At 34.3% G+C, this 22,355-nt stretch overlaps 1 protein-coding gene across 10 annotated transcripts; it reads left to right on the top strand.

The window, feature by feature from the left end:
• Positions 1–513: 513 nt before the first annotated feature.
• On the top strand, positions 514–14,368 carry LOC112779750 (eukaryotic translation initiation factor 4G). 10 transcript variants are annotated; one of them, XR_011877659.1, is made up of 12 exons: positions 701–966; positions 5,359–5,441; positions 6,524–6,783; positions 6,976–7,112; positions 7,478–7,618; positions 7,791–7,858; positions 7,956–8,012; positions 8,271–9,626; positions 9,717–9,771; positions 10,324–12,694; positions 13,389–13,635; positions 13,720–14,368. XR_011877659.1 is itself a non-coding variant. In XM_025824088.3 (12 exons), exons 3-12 carry the CDS (start codon positions 6,617–6,619, stop codon positions 14,048–14,050), a joined length of 4,878 nt encoding a protein of 1,625 aa, XP_025679873.1. In that variant the 5' UTR covers positions 701–966; positions 5,359–5,441; positions 6,524–6,616; the 3' UTR covers positions 14,051–14,368. The 10 variants fall into 10 exon arrangements, 6 of the variants coding, with proteins under 6 accessions (XP_025679872.1, XP_025679873.1, XP_072083879.1 ...); XM_025824088.3 differs by having other exon boundaries at positions 13,441–13,635; XR_011877658.1 differs by lacking the exon at positions 5,359–5,441 and having other exon boundaries at positions 514–966.
• Positions 14,369–22,355: the final 7,987 nt, after the last annotated feature.

Genomic DNA, 22,355 nt, shown 5'->3' with positions numbered 1-22,355 from the left:
CCACAGTGGCATCTTGGATTCTCCCCTCTTGCAATTCCAAATTTGGGGCCACCTGAAGCACTGCTAGCACTACCATCTCCGCTACCTCTAATAACTCGTCGACGATAAGAGTTTACCGAATTCCCTCCATTTGCCACGGTTACACATTTTCAGAGTAGCACACGAAAATGATGATGACCTTCACGCCGTTGTTTTAGGATTTAGGACATTATACAAGAACACTTTTGTAGTTGTCTTTTCAGGGACCATTTTGTCTTTCATCCCACGTGGCGTTTAATGGCTGACTCAACAGTTTAACGTGACACGTTGGATTTTACCGTTAAGATTTTACGGAAGAAACTAACAGAAGGACTAAAGTGATGGACGTTTACAAAAATTGGGGACTAATTATGTAATTAAATTTTGTTGGGGACCAAAGCGTCCACTTCAAAATTCCTTTTAGGGACCAATTTGAATAAATACTCTTGATTTTAATTCCTCAATATATGTGACTTGGATGAGGGTGGGTAAAATGGTTAAACGATGTCGTTTAGGAGCATTGCAGCAGACGGATACGCTGCCGATCGGTTCTTCAGTTTGCCGTCAATTTGACTAGTACGATTTTTCATCAAAATCAACCGGATAAAGGGTCGGTTCTTGCTAACCCGGTCGAACCGGATGATCTGATTCGGTTTTTACAAGAGAGAGAAGAAAAATAGACGAGGGAAACAGATGAGAAGAAGAAAAAGAAGAAAGCAAAGGAGGAGTAGAACTGAAGAGGAAGAAGTGAAAGGGAGGAAGGAACCCTTGTATATCTTGGAAGCTTGAAGGAGGAACTTCAAGGAGTCAAGTTTCATGGCTACCACAACCACCGAGCAAACCCACATCGCCATCATCACCACTAATCCGTCCACCTTCCTCTGTTTTGTTGGCTTTAACTGCCAGCAACACTATGGTAGCAATCGCCCCTACACTAAGCACACCAAGGTTAGGTTTTTGTGTTTCAAAGTGCATGATTGATGTTGTTGTTAGTGATTTATGCTTCCTAGGGTTTTGTGTGAGACATGGAAAGCTTGATATATGCTTGAATGTGATTATACGATATGGATTTTGGAAGATTTTTACTTACGAGTTTGGTTGGAGAGGTAGATTGTGTTGGTGGAGTTTTGTAGAATTGAATGCGAAAAAAATTGGGTTCTGCAGCTTAGAGAATCGATTTTATTCTCTTTGCTATCTAGAAATTCGTGTTTTCTTCTGTAACTTAGAGAACGGATAATTGATCCTCTAGCTTGGATAATCGATTCACCAGAATGGCAAAATGCAAATCAATGACAAAATTGATTGTCCTTATTACAAAATGTATTCTTTTGCTGCAGAATTTAGTTTTTATGTATTAAATGACCTTAGAACGAGTACTAGATTCCCTAAAATACTAGAATGATTATGGAGCATAAGGATTATAATTTAAATCATGTTAGAGGATGTAAAAGGGGAAGTGATTTAAGGCTTAAAGGTGTCTTTAGGCATTTGATGTTATGAATGCTTCTTGAGGATTAAGAGTTATTATAGGATATGGTGGATTAAAGTGTTTTAGACATTGTAATGTTATAGATTGTTAATGAATATGTCTTGGGCTTAGGATGTCATTGTTTAACTTGAGTCTTGAGTATTAATTGTTGATGTTGAGATTATAAGAGTTGATACAAGTTAATGTAAATGATTCAGGAATTAAGATAAGTTAAATATGGGTGATGAAATGTTGTCACGAATATTATGTTCTAAAATGGTAAGAAGTTAGACCTTTGCATAAAGGTGTACTTGTGACACGTGTGATCCTAGTTCAGGGCAAAAGATGGTTTTCTTTAGAGAAGGCCTTATGCCTATTATGAGTTTGATGCAATATTATGTTATGCAAGGGGCGGTGTTTATTAGAACACATGGCAAGAGATTTCATATTTTGCTTGTGATGCTTTCTATGTTAGAGATATAGAGACTTAAGAGAAAGAGAAAGAGAAAGAAGAATTAGAAGTTAACAAGTAAAACTAGATTCAAAAGTCTAATTAGGTGCGCTTTTGTTTGATAAAGGAAAATGAATAATGAGTTATTGATGATCTAAATGAGTGAGAGACTAGCTAGAGAGCTTGCAAAGTTATTATTCAGTAAGGAAGGTAAAAGAGAGATGACACTAAAAATACATTGGATTCTGATATGATAGATGTTATGGAATGCCTTTTTATGTTTTATCACTTCGTAAAGTTCTTATGCTTGATTATGATGTTGAATATATCATTCACAAATGAGATTAATAAGATACAATAAAGGATAATGAATGAGAGTTTGTGCTATGTTAATTGAAAAGGACTGGCATGACTAAGTCACGCTAAGGCGAACTTAGTTAGCTCTTGACGAGAATAAAATTGTCTTGCTACTTAGGTAGAGAATAGAATTGTTTCGAAAATGTTAGATACAGTTGATTCCCAAGAGCCCTTTTGGCGAGGAGTAATTATACCCATGATGTGGGGTAATTAGATACACCACCATCTGTTGGATAGAGGTAATTTTGAGTAGTCCTAAGTAATAGGTTGTAATTATACCCATGCTAAAAGAGTCAGGTAATAGAATTTTACCTGATGATGTTGTGGCCTATATAGGAAGAGAGCTCATTTTCCTAGTTTTTATATTTTTGGAGTTTTTAGTATGTAGAGTCTTCATGTTCAAGCAATCAAAAGTTATCACTCAAGCACTAGTCAGGAAAAAAATTATTGCAATATGCCATCATAATGCACTTAGAGCTAGCTACTCAAGCATTCATTGCTTAGGTTACTCAATATTTTCCAGCCGAAAGGTCACTGTTTGTTGCGGCATAAATCCACCGCCTAGACGGTGATGCAAAATAAAATAAAAAGAACAAGAGAAAGATAGATGTTGTGAGTAACTAGATTTTCTCACTATAGATAGGGGCTTGGTTCAATATGGATAATTTATGTCTCAGCTTTTTGAGAATTTGATGATAAGATTGATACTTTAAAGGTTTATCGCTTGTTTCATTGCAACTTCGTGAGTTCGATCTCCTTCTGAATTGACTTAGGGTTTATGCATGAATTGGGAATTTGATGTATGCACTAGCTCTAAGGAGAGGAGTTTGTCCTTGTTATAGACACATACTTAAAGGATTAATATGTTGATATAAGAAGAGGAGAGTTAGCCACCTAAGGAAGTAGGGATTAACAACTATAATCTGTTTCATTAGCTTATCAATTGCAAATCAAGCTCCTAGAAAATTACTCGGTTATTATATTGAATTGAATTAATCCGAATCTTTAGCGTGCTTTTGCTAGTTGTATTAAACATAGCATTTTCTTTCTTACTTTACTATTATTAATTTGAGATACCTTCAATTTGAAAATAGTTTATTTCTTCTAAATAGATATTTGAAAGTAGTGACCAGTTTTGATAAATTAGTTGTCATGGGAACAATGCTTTACTCATCTTTTACAACTTGAACGATTTGGTGGGATAACCAAAGAGTTATCAACTACATAGGTATGATTTTGTTAGATAGTGAGTATGATAAGCATTTTTCTTTTCTACATAATAGTATTTAATTGAAATATTGAACGTACATGTAAAACTTTATTACACAACAATGATGTATACAAAAACTAAGCTCTAAATTTGGATTTAGTTTTACACTCATAGTGTAACATTACACTATCTACCTATTGTAATTTTGAAAGAAGTGTCAAATCATTCAAAATAACTATCCACTACCATTATTATCCACATTATGATTTCTCAGTATTCCGAATTTTAATTGATTGATAGTATAAAATTATTTTACACTCAACCCATGAAAATTATACTTTAACTATTATACTCAATATTTATTTATAGTAATTTGATATTGTTTTACACTTTTATTAATTAACAGTGTAAAAAATTGTTACATAAGATATGATTTTTTTAAAATTTTTTTTTAGGTCTTACAGTTTGTTTTCTTATGTTTTTGATAAAAGAATTCAAAATGTTAGTTTTGATTATATCATTATTTCGTTTATGTTAAGGCAATTGCATGATAGTTCTACTACTACTATATACAATCTTAACTTATGAAATAATCACATATTTAATCAATTGAGTAAAGTATTGTTTTTGTCCCCAATGTTTGGAGTAAGTCCCAAAGTTGTCCCTAACGTTTAAATCGTCCTATTTAAGTCTCTAACGTTTCAAAATTGACTCAATGTTGTCATGCCGTTAGGGATCTGTTAACGGAATTAACGGCGGATAAAATTGAGACGATTTTAAAACGTTAGGGACTTAAATAGGACGAAAACGTTGGGGATAAAAACGATACATAGAACTAAATTTTAATTTTATCCTTCACTAATATCAATCTTTTACTGTACATAGTTATTCAATTATTTTTTAATCACATCTAAATAAATTACACTTAAGCACATTATTCTGATTCTAAATAATTTTTTTTTTAATAATTTTACTCTTAAAGATTTTTACTCATCATGAAATATTTGTAGAATGACTAGAATCACATTACTTTATTGTATATGTATCATTTTTTCCCCACAAGTTTATGTACTAGTCATTCTATAAACATTTTATGATGAGTAAAAATTTTTAAGAGTAAAATTATAAAAAAATAAATTTATTTAGAACAAAAGCAATGTGATTAAGTATAATTTACTTAGATGTAATTAAAAAATAATTGAATAACTATGTATCGTAAAAAATTGATATTATTGAAGGATAAAATTAAAATTTATTTCTATGTATAGTTTTTGTCCCCAACGCTTTCGTCCTATTTAAATCCCCAACGTTTCAAAACCATCTCAATTTTGTCCCGCCATTAATTCTGTTAACAGATCCCTAGGACAACATTGAGTCAATTTTGAAACGTTAGGGACTTAAATAGCGATTTAAACGGGACAATTTTGAGACTTACCCCAAACGTTGGGGACAAAAACGATACTTTACTCTTTTAATAAATAAAGCAAAAAGTTACCATTTTACATGGATACAAATTTATTTAACCATTAAAATTAGATTACAATAGAGGCAAAAGTAAAGGAAGAAAAAAGTGAGAGAAACAAGAGAAAAACTTGATGTTCATGAACAAAGGAAGACTTTTTCTCTTTTTCAATTGTAAGGAGACACATGTTTTTTGGATCACTTATGTTTTGGAAAAAGCTACCATGATTAACTAACTCATTGTAAATTTGAATTAAACCAAGTAAAAATAGAGATTTTATGGCAATATTTTCGGAAGCTTATACTATTTTATTTCCTTCTTAATTGGACTCTTCCCTCTAATCTAATTCTGCCACTGCTTCTAACTTTAAAACTGTATTTTTTATTTGGTAGGTTTGATGTGAAATATTATTTTAGACATAAAACACATTCTATGAACACAAAACTTGACACTACAAGAGCTCATATTTTTTACGGTAAGAAATAGCTCTGAATCAGCATCCTTTACCTTAATTTCATTGAAATTGGTAATGTTCTTTCCCGTAACAAAAACACTAATAACAAGACAAATCAAAACTCCAAAAATAATTTGTTCAAAAGCTTAAAATTAAAAAGAGACTTGAACAGAAGTTTGCAATTGAATCTTTAAGCGACAGCAATGACAAGAAAAAAATGTTTGGAGTTGAGGCATGTGGTTGCACCAGCTGTGAGAATTGAGATTAGTGTCAGACACAGTGAAGAGACACTAAGGATGTGAAACTTAAGGAGAAATCAATAATATTTCTAGATTTATTTTTTTTCCCATATCTTAATTTGATATTTAAATATTAAATTAACTCTTAACCATGGTTGTTATTTTAGAAACACATATGACTCATATCTTATGTGTTTTATTATAAATAGATTAAAGTTTATTTGCTGTTAGAACTCCCAAGAATATCTCGAGGGATAAAGAGAAGAGTATGAATAGGTGTTACAAAAATCATGGCCCATTCGAATAGTGATCTCCTGAAAAACCTACCTTCTTTTGACCCACCCTTTCACTCATGAGTTTGTTGCGGGTGAGTTTGGTTCATAGTTGAACATTTTGTATCTGGTCTCTCTCTCTCTCTCTCTCTCCCCCCCCCCCCCTTTCTCCCTCTTCTCTTTTTGTCTCTCTCTCATCCCCTTCTATCTATCTGTGTTTATCTCCCACTGCCATCACTACCCAATAAACCCCTAATTTTGACACACACTCCTCCACTTCAGGTGCTTCACTATGTCCTCCTTTTATTTTAGTTTTATTTATTTCATATGTTTCTTATCATGTTATTTCTTTGGTATTCATTTTAATTAAATTTTTATTGTCATCTTAGTGTATGCAATTCTGAGAGTAAACTAACATTTGGCTATCAAAAAAATTCGAAATTGTAGATATCTAATTTTTCTCGGTATGTATTTTTTGAATAATTTTCTAAATGTTCCAACAACAATTAGATCAAATACGAACAATTTGATAAATTGTTTAAAGTTTAGCGTGCTCCAATTATGATGATAACTTGGATCATGTTGGTTGCAGGAAAAATTGAAAGAGGGAAATTTTCTCTTTTTATTTTCCAATTATCCCCCCATTTTTGAAAACTGTATTTGAGGAATCAAAGGGTTTGGATATATGTCCTTCAATCAATCAAAGACCAATAGAAGCACAGCAGTGTACCGAAAATCTGAGCGATCCACCAGTTTCAATCAGCAACAAGGTTCCTCATTTGCCTACGGCGGTGGCGGCATTAAGCCAACGCCATCGATTCCCTCATCTCCATCACTCTCCTCTAACGAGAGGTATGTTAAGGCTTGCAAGTTTGTAACTGATTTTGTTATTTTACTACGATTATGTTTTTCAATGGATATTGGATGTGTGGAGATTGAGTTTTGGGTGAGATGAGTGTGTGATTTGTTTTGTGTGAGATGCGTGTGTGTGTGCGAGCAGGCGTGTTTTAATCGATTTTGTCTGTTGCTTGTTGCTTGTTCTAGGTTTAACAAGAAGTCTAGCGATGCACAAGTTGGACAATCTAGAGTAAACCCCACCCCACTGAATGTAATAGAGTCTAACAGTGGTTCTGCTGCTCGAAACATACAGAATCGTGCCCATGTGCAACCTCAATTGCATGGTAAGCTTGAGGAGAATTATATTTACTTCCTTTTTAAAAGAATTATGTTTATTCTCTTTGTTTTTTAAGTTTCTAGTTTTCTGTTTAAGAAAATTTTTCTGTGGAAAGTATCTCCATCTTTATTGATTATTTTTTATATAACAATTACCTTGCTAGATATGGACAATTTTATTGATTATTTTTATATAACAAAATATGAAAATAAACATTAAAACAAATTGTAGCTCAATTGTTAAGGTATCCACAAGGAGTATAACTGAAGGGACTAGGTTTGATTTTCTAAAGTAACTATTTAGAATTATATGTTATTTGGTGTTCGGTGAATTATTAGTTTAAGTAACTCATTCATTTATGTTGTATGATAGGAGCATCTGATGCTCCAGCTACTACCAAGCCATGTGAATCATCTGCTGTACAAGGGAGTACTGTAACTATTCCAAAAGTTCCAAGTTCTCAACTGCCCCCTGCAACTTCTGATCCAATTACTCCTGAAACTCCTACTAAGGGTATGCTAGACTAATGAGTTTTTTGCTTGAAATTATGTGGAATTAAGTCAACATTTTATGACTTGTATCTTGGGTTTGTAAAAGTTCTTAATGCTAAAATATTTTCCTTAGTAGCTATTAATTGTCAGTCTTGAGACTGAAGTATTCTGAATATCAAATGTATTTTTTATAGGAGATGCATCAAAGTCATTCCCTTTCCAATTTGGATCTATTAATCCTAGCATTATGAATGGGATGACAGTAAGTTTTGCACATATAAATTGTGTACGTTGTGTCTGGTATACTGCATATATTTTTAGAACTTTATGGCCATTAAGTAATTTGTTCTGATATTCAGGGCCCTACTAGTATAAGCTCAGCTCTTCCTAATATAGATGAGCAGAAGCAGGATCAGGTGTGAATATATATTCTTTTTAATTTCTCCTTTACTTCTATGTTACTATATTCCTTTTGGTACCACTACCCACAACTTCTCATTGAATTCTAGATCTTATTTCAGATGCTGAGCAAGAATTGATTTGATATAGAATCTTAGGTTGGAGTGCACTTATGATTATGTAACTTGTTGATGTTGACATAACACGCCTTGAATTATGTGTTCATAGCAATGAAAATTATTTATTTTGTGCCAACAAATTGTCTTCACTTTCAGGCTTCAGTGCCAACATCTCTTATTCCAAAACAACAACTATCACCAAGAAAAGATGCAAGTGTCATTGAGCAGTCTATTGGTGGGGAAACTAATATACAAACTAAGGCAAAAAAGGATCTTCGCGTGCCAACTGCAACCTCAGCAAACCAAATGCAGAATCCTTCTATTATTCCTATAACTGGGATTTCAAACTCAACACCATATCACCTGTCACGAGCATCTTTACAGTTTGGTAGTTCTAATCCACATATTCAATCTCAGGGGTTGCCTACAACATCTCTCCAGATGCCTATACAAATGGCTTTGCCAATTGGAAATACTACACAAGTGCAACAACCAATTTTTATTCCAAGTCTTCAACCTCGTCCAATGCAACCTCAGGGGATCATGAATCAAGGTCAAAACATGACTTTTACTCCTCAAATGGGGCATCAGTTGTCACATCAATTAGGCAATGTGGGTATTAGTATGATTCAACAATATCCCCAACATGGACAAAAATATCAACCTGGTCCTCGAAAAACAACTCATGTGAAGATCACTCACCCCGAGACTCATGAAGAGTTGAGACTTGATAAAAGAGCAAATGCATATTCAGATGGGTCATCTAATTCTAGGTCACATCCTAATATCCCTTCTCAATCCCAACCTGGTCAATCTTTTGCAGCTTATCCAATGAATTATTATTCCCCCAACTCTTATAGTACTAATTCTCTCTATTACCATCCTCCCAATCCTCTCCCACTAACAAGTAGCCAAAATACTGCTAATTTGCAACCACAAAGATTTAATTATCCATTGAATCATGGTTCGCAAAATGTTGGTTTCTTGAATTCAATGCAACATAGCTCTCTATTTGCTAATAAAACAGGTGCTTCTATTCTTGGTAGTGTTGAACCCCCAATTTTAGAAAATTTTCATGATATTCCTAATTTAATGTCATTAACTGGAGCTGCTCCTGTGACAATTAGACCATGTGATGCATCTGATGTTGTAGACACATCATTGTCCAATTCTGGTAATTCTGGCGTTCAAAACCGAGAACCCAATATTTCGGTAGCATCACGTGATTCTGGCTCCCCTGCATTACAAAATGTATCTGAAACTAGTCCAGAAATTTCTTCACAGCAATCAAAATTATTTGGTAACTCTTTTGTGCAACAAAAACAATCACCTGGATCTGTTTTTGTATCTATTGAGAAGCTTGCAGCCACTCCCTTGTCACAACCTTCATCAGTAATGACTGAAGATCATGCCTCACTTGTGTCTAGAAGGAAGGAAGCTCTAACTAGGTCAAATTCTTTGAAGGAAAATCCAAAGAAACTAGAGAAGAGCGCCCAATCACATCATCAGGCAGTTTAGTACTTTATTATTCATTTTAAGTATTCTTCATTAGTCTTGATTTACTTGAGCATATTATATTTTATGTACTTTTTTCCCCCACAGGTTTCTATTCAATCTCCATCAATGGATAATGTTGCTTATCAAGCTATTGATAATGGTATGTCTGATATTGGAGTTTCCAAATCATTTAGAACTGAAACAATTCATTCTATAGCAATTGCCACTGAAGATCTTCCAGAAATGTATGACACAATATCAACCATCCCTAGTGTTGAAGTGAACAATAGCATTGAAGTTTCTAGTAGTCATCATAAGGATGACAAGCATAATGAATCACCAGAAGAAAAAGGTTTAAAGCATAATTGTTTGAAACTTGGTAACAAAAATGATGAACCACTTTTGTAGTTACCAGGAAAATTTTAATTGTGATGGGCAAGTCTAAACAAATTGAACAAAATGCTGTAACTAATGAGGTGTTAGAAAACAAATTGAACAAAATTCTGTAAATGTAAGTGATGAGGTGTTAATCTTAAAGATTCATACAACAAGGACATGATGAATCTGCTAGTGTTGTAGCAAAATTTGATAGGCCGAGTGGAAATTTAAGCATCTCTACATTTATTTACATTGGATTATAGAGATATCATTTTAAGTCGAAATGATTGTGTAGTTACTAACCGTGTTCTTTGTGGAAATTACTGTACACTAGATATGCAGTCAGTTGATATTCTGGAGACAACTTCAAATCATGTCAAGAATAGTTCAGATACTTTTTGCAATGACTCTCTGTCTTTTTTGACATCTAGTGCCAACGATAAACCAATTTCAGAACCAAATAAAGTAAAAGCTACATCTAAAGGTAATAAGAAAAGAAGAGAGATTCTTCGAAAAGCTAATGCTGCTGGGTCAACTTCTGATCTTTATAACGCATACAAGGGACCAAAGGAAAAGAAAGAAACTGTTTTCAGTTCAGAAAGCACAAACAATGCTTCTTCATCTGAAAGTTTGAAGCAGGTATCTACAGATGCTGCTCACCTAGATCTTAAAGTGAGTGAGAAATGTCAACAGAGTAAAGTTGAGCCTGATGATTGGGAGGATGCTGCTGACATGTGTACATCAAAACTGGAAGTTGATGACAAATTTCAACTGATTAGTGATGTTAACAGAGGTGTAGCCAAGAGGTACTCTCGAGATTTTCTTTTGAAATTTGCAGAGCAGTGCACTGATCTTCCTGAAGGTTTTCAGATCACAGTTGACATAGCTGAGGCTTTAATGAGTTTTACTATTGTAGATAGGCCTAGTGGAATGCCTTGGATGGATTATTGTGGAACTGGTGTAAATGAGGAAGAGAGGTGGAGTAAATCTTCTAATACTTTTCATTCTGGAAGACGTGGTTTGGATGTTGGTGGAGGTAATGTAGGTTTTCGATCTGGTCCAGGAAACAATTTTGGTGCTTTAAGGAACTTTCGTGGAGAGACACCTATGCAATATGCTGGAGCAGGGGTCCTTTATGGACCAACGCAATCCATGGGAATTCCAAGTGGAATGCAAAGAAACAGTAATGGAGAAAGGTGGCAGCGTTCTGTTAGCTTCCAGCACAAGGGGTTAATTCATTCTCGTACTCCTCAAACTCCTTTACAGACGATGCACAAGGCTGAGAGGAAGTATGAAGTGGGTAAAGTTTCGGATATAGAAGAGGCAAAACAGAGGCAGCTGAAAGCTATCTTGAACAAATTAACTCCTCAGAATTTTGAGAGGCTCTTTGAACAGGTAAAAGTGGTTAATATTGACAATGCTATCACACTTACTGGTGTCATCTCACAAATTTTTGAGAAGGCTTTGATGGAGCCTACCTTTTGTGAAATGTATGCCAACTTCTGTTTACATTTGGCTTCTGAGTTGCCTGATTTCGGTGAGGACAATGAAAAGATAACTTTCAAAAGATTATTATTAAACAAGTGTCAAGAGGAATTTGAGAGAGGTGAAAGAGAGCAAGAAGAAGCAAATAAGGCTGATGAAGGTGAAGTTAAGCTATCTGATGAAGAAAGGGAAGATAGAAGAGTCAAGGCAAGAAGACGCATGCTAGGTAATATTAGATTAATTGGTGAGCTATATAAGAAGAGAATGTTGACAGAGAGGATAATGCATGAGTGCATCAAGAAGTTACTCGGTCAATATCAGGATCCTGATGAAGAAGATATTGAAGCTTTGTGCAAGCTAATGAGTACTATTGGGGACATGATTGATCATCCCAAAGCCAAAAAACATATGGATGCATACTTCGAAAGGATGAAACTATTGTCAGACAACATGAATTTATCATCTAGGGTGAGGTTCATGTTGAAGGATGCCATTGATTTGAGGGAAAATAAATGGCAACAAAGGAGAAAAATTGAAGGTCCAAAGAAGATTGAGGAAGTGCATAGAGATGCGGTGCAAGAGAGGCAGGCCCAAGCTGGTAGGTTAGGTCGTGGTCCAAGCAACAACCAAACATCAAGAAGAAACCCTATGGACTTTCGTCCAAGAGGATCTCTGGTGTCATCTACAACTGCTCAAATTGGAGTACCGCATGGGTTACCTGGTCAAGTTCGTGGGTTTGGTTCTCAGGATGCTTGTTCTGAAGAGAGGCAATCTTTTGAGGCTAGGACCTTGTCTCCAAGAGCCTTGGGGGATGATTCTATTACCTTGGGACCCCAGGGCAGTTTGGCTAGGGGAATGTCCATTAGAGGATCAACTGCAATAAGTTCATCGATGCCTAATGCAATTCCTACCTCAGTAGACTCTTCCAAAGCAACTGATGTTCTTAACGGTTATGGGAATTTATCAGAGCATGCACCATACCTTACGGACAGGTTTTCAGGTCCAGCTGCTTATGATCAATCAAGTGCTCTAGAGCATAATATAGGCTTAGACAAAAAAGATTTGAGTACTTCATATCGGAGACTTGACAACCTTGTTGCAACTTCACCATCTGATCAATTGCAAGGGTCAATAGTTTCTCAGGTTCCTTCTTCAGAAAAGGTTCGGTCAGAAGAACAACTCCGAGACATGTCCATGGCAGCAATCAAAGAATACTACAGGTAATGCTTTCACTTTGTGGTGTTTCTATCTTCTTACTGCCTGTGGCCACTTACTTTTTTTTTACCCAAAAAAAAAATCCAAATTTAATGCCCTTGAGATGAGAGTTTGTTTGTTTTCATTTTATATTTTATTGGCAAAGACCTAGCTTAACTTTTCTCAGGGTATTTATGGTTTTCACAAAGCTAAGTCATACACAGCTAAGAGAAATAAGTACACAATTCTCTATATTTTGTTGTGGATTCCGCCACTTACCAGAATTTATTATTTCTTATAAAAATGGAAGATGATAGTGATAATGAAAAGTCCTCAATGAATTACTCCATTTCATCTGAAAATGATATATTTTGCATATGATTTCAAAAATTGTAACTTTTTAGTTGTAAATTTTAATTGCAAACTTCAACCTAAGCCTTGATTCATTTTAATAATGTTTGACTGTGGTAACACTTGAAACCATCATTTTTTTTTTCACAATGCTTACAAAACTAGGTATATTATGTATTTAGAATTTGAAGTTTTTTACAGTCAACTTTAAATATGAATAGATTATGTTATGCTGTATTTCTTTTTGTTTTAAAATTATTTAGACACACATGTGCCTATACATTGAATATAAATTGATATAGTTGGCAGGATGTTATGATATTGCTCTTATATTACTACTTCCTATTTCCAATGTTCATCCTGGGCAAGATCCACAAGCTTGATGACATCAACCATTCTAACAAAAAATTATGCAATTTAGTGCTAGAGATGAGAAGGAAGTTGCTCTATGTGTCAAAGAATTAAATTCTCCATGCTTCCATCCTTCCATGGTTTGTCTCTGGGTCACAGACTCATTTGAGAGAAAGGACACAGAACGAGACCTTTTGGCCAAATTGCTAGTTCACCTTGTGAAATCACATGATGGTATCTTGAGTCAAGCACAGCTTATCCAAGGGTGAGATTTATTAAAGAATATGATTACTAGAAGAGAGAATTCTTTTATCGTAAATAACCTTGTTTTCTTTTGTTGTTTTGTTAGGTTTGAGTCTGTTCTCTGTACATTGGAGGATGCTGTTAATGATGCTCCCAAAGCACCAGAGTTTCTTGGACGTGTTTTTGCGAAAGTTATAATAGAGTCTGTTATCTCTTTGAATGAGATTGGGCGGTTATTACGTGATGGAGGGGAGGAACCAGGCAGCCTCTTAGAAACTGGACTTGCAGCTGATGTTCTTGGAAGTACCTTAGAGGTAATAAAATTGGAGAAGGGGGACGCAATTTTACGTGATATCTGTGTTGGCTCTAACTTGCAATTGGAGACTTTCCGTCCACCAAATCCTATAACTTCAATAAAGCTAGAGAGATTTATTTAGAGGAGAGTGATGCTCATTGTAGCCTTTTTCAGGTACAGAAGGAAAATTATTAGCCTGGTGCTATGGGGTTTCTAGATTTGAATATATGATTTTATTTTCTGGTAGATGGGTGGATAGAATTTTATGAGATTCTTTCTTTTAATATGTTTCCTTCGATCTTCATGCAACTGTAAAAGGTTCAATTGATTTTATTACATTCTCAACGAGGAGCATTATTACATCACCCTATCTAAAAGGTTATATGTAAGAGCTCAATTTTGGGGCCGAAAGCCGAAAGGAAGGTTATACTTTCCATTTGACGCGCTCAATTTTCAATCATTTATTTTATCACATTTGTACTCAATTTTATTAGCGTTGAGAAATTATGCGTAAATAATTGTTATTCATATTTGATGATTATGGTACATCAAATCGCAGTGGTAGGTATTATTGATGACCAAAAAAGGTTGAACATAAGGGCACACTTATAAAGGGATTTTTTTCAAAAATAAAATAAAAAAAATTCATATTTCTCCAAACACTATTTTTGAACTTTAATTCTCTAAATACAATTTTTTTTTTTGTTTAGAACAAGTTTGTCGTAGCCCAAATACGATTATAATGGATTAATAACGGGGGATTCAAAAAATTTTAAGTTATAAGGCGAACTTCTAAACAAAAAAAAAAAAAAATCATATTTGAGGAATTAAAATTTAAAAATAGTGTTTGGGAAAATATAAATTTTTTTTATTTTATTTCTGAAAAAACCCCTTATAATGTTAATAGTAGAGTCTAAGTTTCTTGAACTTTTTGCAATACTTCATATACCAACCTCCCAAAAAAGGTATAATCTCAATCAACACCCTCATATTGCCATACACAACTAAGAAATGTTCCGAATTTATTATTTTTTATTATCAATTTTAATTATCAACTCAATTTTTTTAAGATTAGTAATTTAATAACATATTTTAGCCTATATTTTTAAATATTAATAAATAACTAATGTCCCAAAATAATAAATTCTGATAGTTCTTTAGCATTTCTTCACAACCTAATTCAATCATTCTAAGTTTCAATGCCCCTAAGTTGCACCATTAACTCATAGAATACCTTCAATTCACAATTACAAGTGAATCACCTTCACAATATCCTTCCCAAATCATAATAATACTAATATCAAACTCATTTCATAATCAAGCATCAATATTCATGAGATTCAACATCTCATATCTCAATACCATGACCCAATCAATTTGAATCCAAATCAAACATTCTCAATATTAACCCGTTAATAATAAATTCAACCAATTCTCAGATAAATCAATAAACGTTATGTACCAACCTATTAGTTAATAACAAACACTTAAATGAATAAATTTTGATTCGTAATAAATTAGTCTTTACCTGTCAAGTTGGTGTATACAATAAAAAAAAAAAAAATATATTGATTATTCACCTCTTTAAAGAAAAAAACATAAAATATTTTGTTGTTACAAAGTATTTTGAGAGCAACCCACACTTAGAGTTCCAGTACAAGAAGAAAAATAACATGATTGTGAAATACAAGGTCTCCATTATCTATATTGTCATTAGATACCTGTTCCGAAACTTACCTAAAACCGGATGAGTGGGCTTGAATGAATGGCCCAAACGGTGCGGGAACGTGGACTTCGACTTTCTTTGCGTATGGGAGTCGCCGTCCGAGTTGATTCGTATGTGTATTAGTGAATGGGGATGGTACCTGCAATGACATTCCGATGCCTAAGTCAGCAAGGAGTTAAGCAGGTTTAGAATATATTAGAACTTAGGTTTACCTGGGTGTGTCCGTGTATTTATAAGTGATGATCCAATAACCACTGTTGGTGTAGTTCCACTTCTGACGGTGGATAACCATCCCTTTATCTTAGGGTTGTTATGATATCTCTTCTAGAAGTGGGTGAGAGATTTAAGGAGGCAATTACTTATTTGAATAAGTATTATCTGTCAGCTATTATCGAATCCGACCTCTTTGGGAAGGTCGGGTAAACGGTGAAGGCCAACCTTTTGGCTTGGGTCTTTTTGTATTGATTGGTTTTGATCATTGTATTGGATCAGAGTATGAACAATATATTTGACCCTTAAAGCAATGGATCAGTTTAATGGAGAGTGGATCATCTTAAATTTTTTTTTAATTATTTGATAAAATATAATTTTTATTATTTAATATTTTTTTTACATATTTTCTTAGTTTCATTTAAAGAATATAAAGTGAAGAATTACACTTTATCAAATAATTTAAAAAAAAATGAGAGAATATATTTTCGTTTAAAGGAAAGCTAATGTGTCCAACGATAATAACAGATAAGACCAAATTGTGATTTTTTCTATTAGAGGTTTCATGATTTAGCAGAAAAATAGATGAAGGAAGGATTACTTGTGTATTTACTATTTAGTGGAGAAAGAAAAGGGACAAAAGAAAGTTAAGATGTTTGAAACGTGGCAAAGAGAAGCAACAGAATTTACCTGGGTTAAATGGGGTTAAAGAGTTAATACAGCAACAAAAAGTGCTTGTTTTTTGGGTTAAATGCAAGTGGGTTCACCTAACATAGGCTGGCATGTATCGCTATCCTATTGCCGCGTAAAGTTACATTATAAAGTGTAATAAACCCTTGAAAGAGTGAAAGGAACTCTAAATATTAGAGCCAACAAGACCATGAGTGGGGTTGGTCCCAATGTTGATTGTTTTTGTCGGCTTCTTCTTCATTGTGGGTCCTTTGCACTGTCAGCTCCTACGTTGCAATTTTTAACTTTTTGGGATCTTCAAGAACACTGTAAAGTGCAATCATTTCTTTATCAAAAATGCTACTGAACCTATCATTAAGGAACTGATAAAGATATATATATATATATATATATATATATATATATATATATATATATAATATAAAATATTTTTTAAGTAAATTATAATAATATTTTAATATTTTATTAATATTAAAATATAAATTAATGTTTAATTATTTTAATATTATTTTTAATTATATAAAATATTTTTTAATAAATAATAACATATATTATTATTAAATTTATCTCAAAAATATATATTAAAACTAAATTAAATATGTTGACACGCGATAATATTTAAGTGTGTCTAAATATATTTAAAAAAAATATTTTTTATTAAGATGCAATTGGACACATCAGACACGTATATCGAACGAATATCAATAAATATCGTATCTAAAATGTATCCAATACGTAAACATGACAATTCAATAAAATATCTGTACTTAAAAGTATGAAACTAATAATCTAATACCATTAAGCTGGTAATTCACCCAACAAATATTAAATTAATAAAAAAATTTAATAAAATAACGATAAAAGTTATATATATTTTTTAAATTATTCTTTTATTTTTTTTCTTTTCCTTTCTTCTAATACCATTATTTTACCTATGAATATTAACTACTTATTAACATTATCGGCCATCATTTCATTGCTTTATCTTAAATTTTATATTTTAAATTTTATATTTATATTTTAAATTTAAAATTTTTTAAAATTAATTTTATACTTTCAAATTTTTTTATATTTTTACCTTTTAGTTTTAGATAATTTTTTAACGGTCAATTGTTAATTACTTTATTAATTGAAAAGTGTTAATTTTCAATGTTTTTTTTTATTTATTTATCTTTTCACTTTTTTTCTTTTTAACAATACTATTTGCATATATTAGTATGATCTTTTTAGGGTAAAACACGTAAAAAAATTAAAAACACACCGATATTATGTAAAAGTCCCAAAATAAAAAGTGTTAGATGCAAATTTCTTTTGCCCGTTTATATGTAAATTGAATTTATTATATTCGATTTAGGGTTTGTTATTATAATTCAAAGCAATATGATTCGATTTAGTAAGTTTAAGGTAAAATCGAGGTAGATAGTTTCGATTTTGTAGAGTTTAAACCTTAGTTTGACAAGTACATAATAAATCAAATTCATAGATTTCGAATTGCACCTATAGTAAATAGAAACAAGTGGTTTTGATTTACATATCTACTAAATCAAATGCAATAGCTTTGATTTACAGCCATTGATAAGAGCATAGGTTTAATTTACTAATATCAGGCCTATATATAGAATTCGAATTCAATTGGTTTAAATTACAAATCACTTTTCCTACCCCACCAAAAATGAACTTGAACAAAAATTTTGCTAATAACCCCCCAACATTTAAATCTGACCACATGGAGGACAATCTAAACGGTATCTATTAGTTGGATGGAGTCGCACATATTGTTGGTGTCATTCATAAAGAGGTTAGTGAATGAAAACATTTTTTTTTAACATAGGTTAGTAATGTTAGTAATGTTAACCTGCTTCCTCTAGTAGCTGCTAGGAATTAGAAAATTAGAAAATTAGTTAGGAATTAGTTAGGAATTAGAAAATTAACTTTTTCAATATAAATGGCGGTTAGAAGTAGTGATTTAGTAGTTGATTAGATTTCAAAAATTTGAAATGGTACTTAAAAATATTAGTTAGAGTAGAGAATGTAGGCTCTATTAGATTTTTTAATTTATTAGTTTTATATTTAGAAAGAAGTAGTTTAGGGTTAGGATTCACTTTAACTCAATAGTGCTAGTCATGATGGTGATTGAGTATTGCGATATGTTTTATATATTAAAGTTAAATTTTTATTAGAGTACTCCCGTGTTAGATCCATTTAGTTTTAGCATTTTATCTTTTGTTTGAATATGTAAGATTATATGTTTGGGTTTAGGATTTTTTTTTTCAATTAGGTCATGCATTATTTACTGTTTTGTTATGGTTCTTATAAACAAGTTTTTATAAGTTAGGTCAGGCATTATTTAGCAAATTTTTAATTTTTTTTTTTAAATGAACACTGTTTTGTTATGGTTCTTATAAACAATTTTCTATCGTTGTGCAACCCCAACGCTATATCACCAGCATAAGAAGGCAACACGGCATGCCCCTAGATGACAGGATCGTGCCCTACTTGCAGATGACCAGTTTATACCATCTTGCGAGGCTGAATGAGACCTGATTTAGGTTGGATGAGCCATTAGCGAGTGCATTCGTAGAGAGATGGCGTCTAGAGACGCATACTTTTTACATGTTCTTCGGGGAGTGCATGATTACACCGCAGGATGTAGCGTACTAGTTAGGTCTCCCGATCTATGATCAGTACGTCAGCGGATGCCTCACGAACTTTGAGAGATACATCAACAGTGACCGCCCAGCATGGGCATGGTTTGAGGAGCTATTGGGTGTTTTACCTCCTGTGAACTGCATCGACAAATTCATGGTGAAGTGAACTTGGATGCAGGAGACATTCAGTGAGCTTCCTCAGGGCGCAGACGATGCTACGATTAGGAGGTATGCTCGGGCGTATATCATGATACTTTTATCGACTCATCTATCCAGTGATAAGGCTGGCACATGTCTTCACATTCGTTGGCTACCCTACGTAGCCAGGCTAGAGGACATGGGTCGATCGATATAGCTGGGGGTCTGCTGTTTTGTCATGGTTATACCGGTGCATGTGCTGTGTGACCAACAAGAACATGATAAAGTTAGCTGGTTGATGAGAGAACTTTTGCGTGGTCTAGAAATTTGCGGATAAATCCTCATTGCAAGTATAGTTTCTAAACCTTCAAAAGTCCTTTCATACAAACGTTTTGGTTGTCACAAGTAACAAACCCTGAATAAATTAATAACCGAGTATTTAAACCTCGGGTCGTCTTCTCAAGGAATTGCAGGGAGGTATGTTCTTATTATTGGTTATGAGTTTTGTAAATTGGGGGTTTAGGAGTTGGGCAATGGGTACAGATATATTTAAATGACAAATAAAATAAATAAATAAATAACTGTAAAATAAACTTTTGGCAAGGTATGAGAAATTGGAAGTCCAGACTTAGTTATCCTTATCAATAATAATGAAAGTTGAATCTTAATTCCACTTAGTTGACCTTTACTAAAGCAAAGGAAAGTCAAGGGACTAATTAGTCTGACCTTCGAATCCTATTTATTTCCTAAGAAAATGTTGGGATTATTGAAGTTCAATTCAATTAGCAAAGATAACAGTAGTCAATTATGTTGAGCTAAGGTAACTCCTGAGTTACTGATTCCTTAACCAAGACCAAAAGGAGAAAAATAAATCTACTGGAATAAAAATGCCTTCAGATGGGAAGCAACAGTAACATAAATTAAAGAGAACAATCATAAGTCTGAAATACCTCAGAATATATTAAAATAGAAAATCAATCATAAAGAGTCATAAACAAAAGTGAGAAAAGAAATAAAAGAACATTGAACCTGGGATTGAGAGTCACTCCTAAAACTAAGAGAAGTCCTAAATCCTAATCCTAAGAGAGAGGAGAGAACCTCTCTCTAAAAACTACATCTACTCCTAAAATTGTGAATATGAAAGCCTCCCTTAAATGAGTGCATTCCCCCACTTTATAGCCTCTAATCTGTGTTTTCTGAGCCGAGAACTGGGTCGAAAACAGCCCAGAAATCACTGGAGAAGAATTCAAACACGCTGATCTCTGTCACTGTGATGCGGCCGCATGGAGCACGCGGTCGCGTCGCCTAGAGTCAAGGCAACTATGGCATATTATATATCAAATCGAAGCCCCGAATGTTAGCTTTCCAATGCAACTGAAACCACGTCGTTTGGACCTCTGTAGCTAAAGTTACAGTCGTTTGAGTGCGAGAGGGTCAGGCTGACAGCTTTGCAGTTCCTTCAACTTCTTGTATTCCTTCCACTTTTGCATGCTTCCTTTCCATCCTCTGAGCCATTCCTGCCCTGTAATCTCTGAAAGCACTTAACACACATATCAAGGCATCTAATGGTAATAACAGAGGATTAATATTAGCAAAGATAAGTCCAAAGAAACATGTTTTCAATTAAAGCACATAATTAGGAAGGCAAATGTAAAACCATGCAAATAGTATGAATAAGTGGTTGAAAAGCTGATAAAAACCACCCAAATGAGCACAAGATAAACCATGAAATAGTGGTTTATCACTGGTCCATTGCAGCTCCTTCAGTCATGGATCTTCTGGCGGTTCCCTGGTCTGAGGGATTTGATGTCTTTCATTGGCTGTTGGCGTCGAGGTACTTGCTTTTGGGTTATGCTATGTTTGTTCTCAGTTTATTTCTGTTGTTGATAAAATGTCTTGGGTCGCAGATAGTCAGGTTGTCAGCCAACGTTGAGTGAGAAGGGGCCTCGAGTTGCGCATTGGAAGCTTAGGATAGATGTACTTCAGGCTGGGGATGTGAGTATTTAGGGTTTGAATATATTCATCGTTCATATTATCTTGGCAATTTTACTATTTATGATGACTAACGATAACTATTTCTGTTCATGTGGATGCCATATAGCTTGTCTGATGTCGTTTAAGTGGTGCACCCCGAGATACTGGAGCCACGGGATATGACGTTATGGAGGGCTGTGACAACATTGATCTATTTTGCTGTCATAGAGTGATATTAGGTGGATCGGGTGCTACCGTAGCTTGGTGGAGTACAACACCGATCCTGTGCCGCCCTCGATATCGATTTCTTGATGTCAAAGAATGACAGAAGTAGAGATTGGTGGTTTCCTACTACGTTATAGTGTTGGCACATTTATTGGACCAACAAGGCGCAACATGTGTTACGGTTTGACGTTGTTCCAAATCCAGGACCTTCACATGCATACTTGAAGTGGTGGCATGAGCATGACAGAAGATTCTTGTCGCTTGAGCTCTTTCTCGGTCACCCCAGGGCAGTTGCGATACCAATCGAGTTGATGCAGAGAGGTCCAAGACAGGTTCCTGATATGGACCAGGTTCTTGATGTCCCATACAAATGTCGTGTTGAGCGGAGACATCGTGTTAGGACACGTTTAAGTCAACGTGTGTGGAGGTGGCTCGACGATGTGATTGGTGCATTAAAGGGCATGGGTCGAGGCCATAGAGAAGGTAGGGGTCCTGGCTGATGGGGTTGGAGGGGTGGTGGTCGAGGTAGAGCTCCACGTGGAGGAAGAGGCAAGGATGATGATGATGATGATGATGGTCACGACAGTGGTGATGGTGAGGACGATGGTGGAGATGATCCTGGAGATGATGACGGCGATGGTGGACACGATGGTGGATTTGATAGAGGAGGACACGATGGTGGAGATGATGTTGGAGTTGGTGATGGTGGTGGAGTAGGATATAATGGTGGAGTTGCTGGTGGTATGAGTAGTGGTGGGTTTGAAGGGGGTGGCGGAGGTGTTGATGATAGATATGATGGAGGGATGGGTGGGGGTTTAGGAGGAGGTGTGGGCGAT

The sequence above is a fragment of the Arachis hypogaea genome, chromosome 19 (assembly GCF_003086295.3).
Source record: "Arachis hypogaea cultivar Tifrunner chromosome 19, arahy.Tifrunner.gnm2.J5K5, whole genome shotgun sequence".
NCBI lineage: Eukaryota > Viridiplantae > Streptophyta > Magnoliopsida > Fabales > Fabaceae > Arachis > Arachis hypogaea.
The sequence above is the reverse complement of the archived record's forward strand: the minus strand, read 5'-3'. Positions and strand labels throughout refer to the sequence as shown.

Coding starts and splice junctions, on each gene's coding strand:
- LOC112779750 (XM_025824087.3), top strand. CDS start 6,617: ATGTCCTTCAATCAATCAAAGACCAATAGAAGCACAGCAGTGTACCGA. Junction 7,113..7,477: donor TGTGCAACCTCAATTGCATG/GTAAGCTTGAGG, acceptor GTTGTATGATAG/GAGCATCTGATGCTCCAGCT. Junction 9,772..10,323: donor TTATCAAGCTATTGATAATG/GTATGTCTGATA, acceptor ACTGTACACTAG/ATATGCAGTCAGTTGATATT.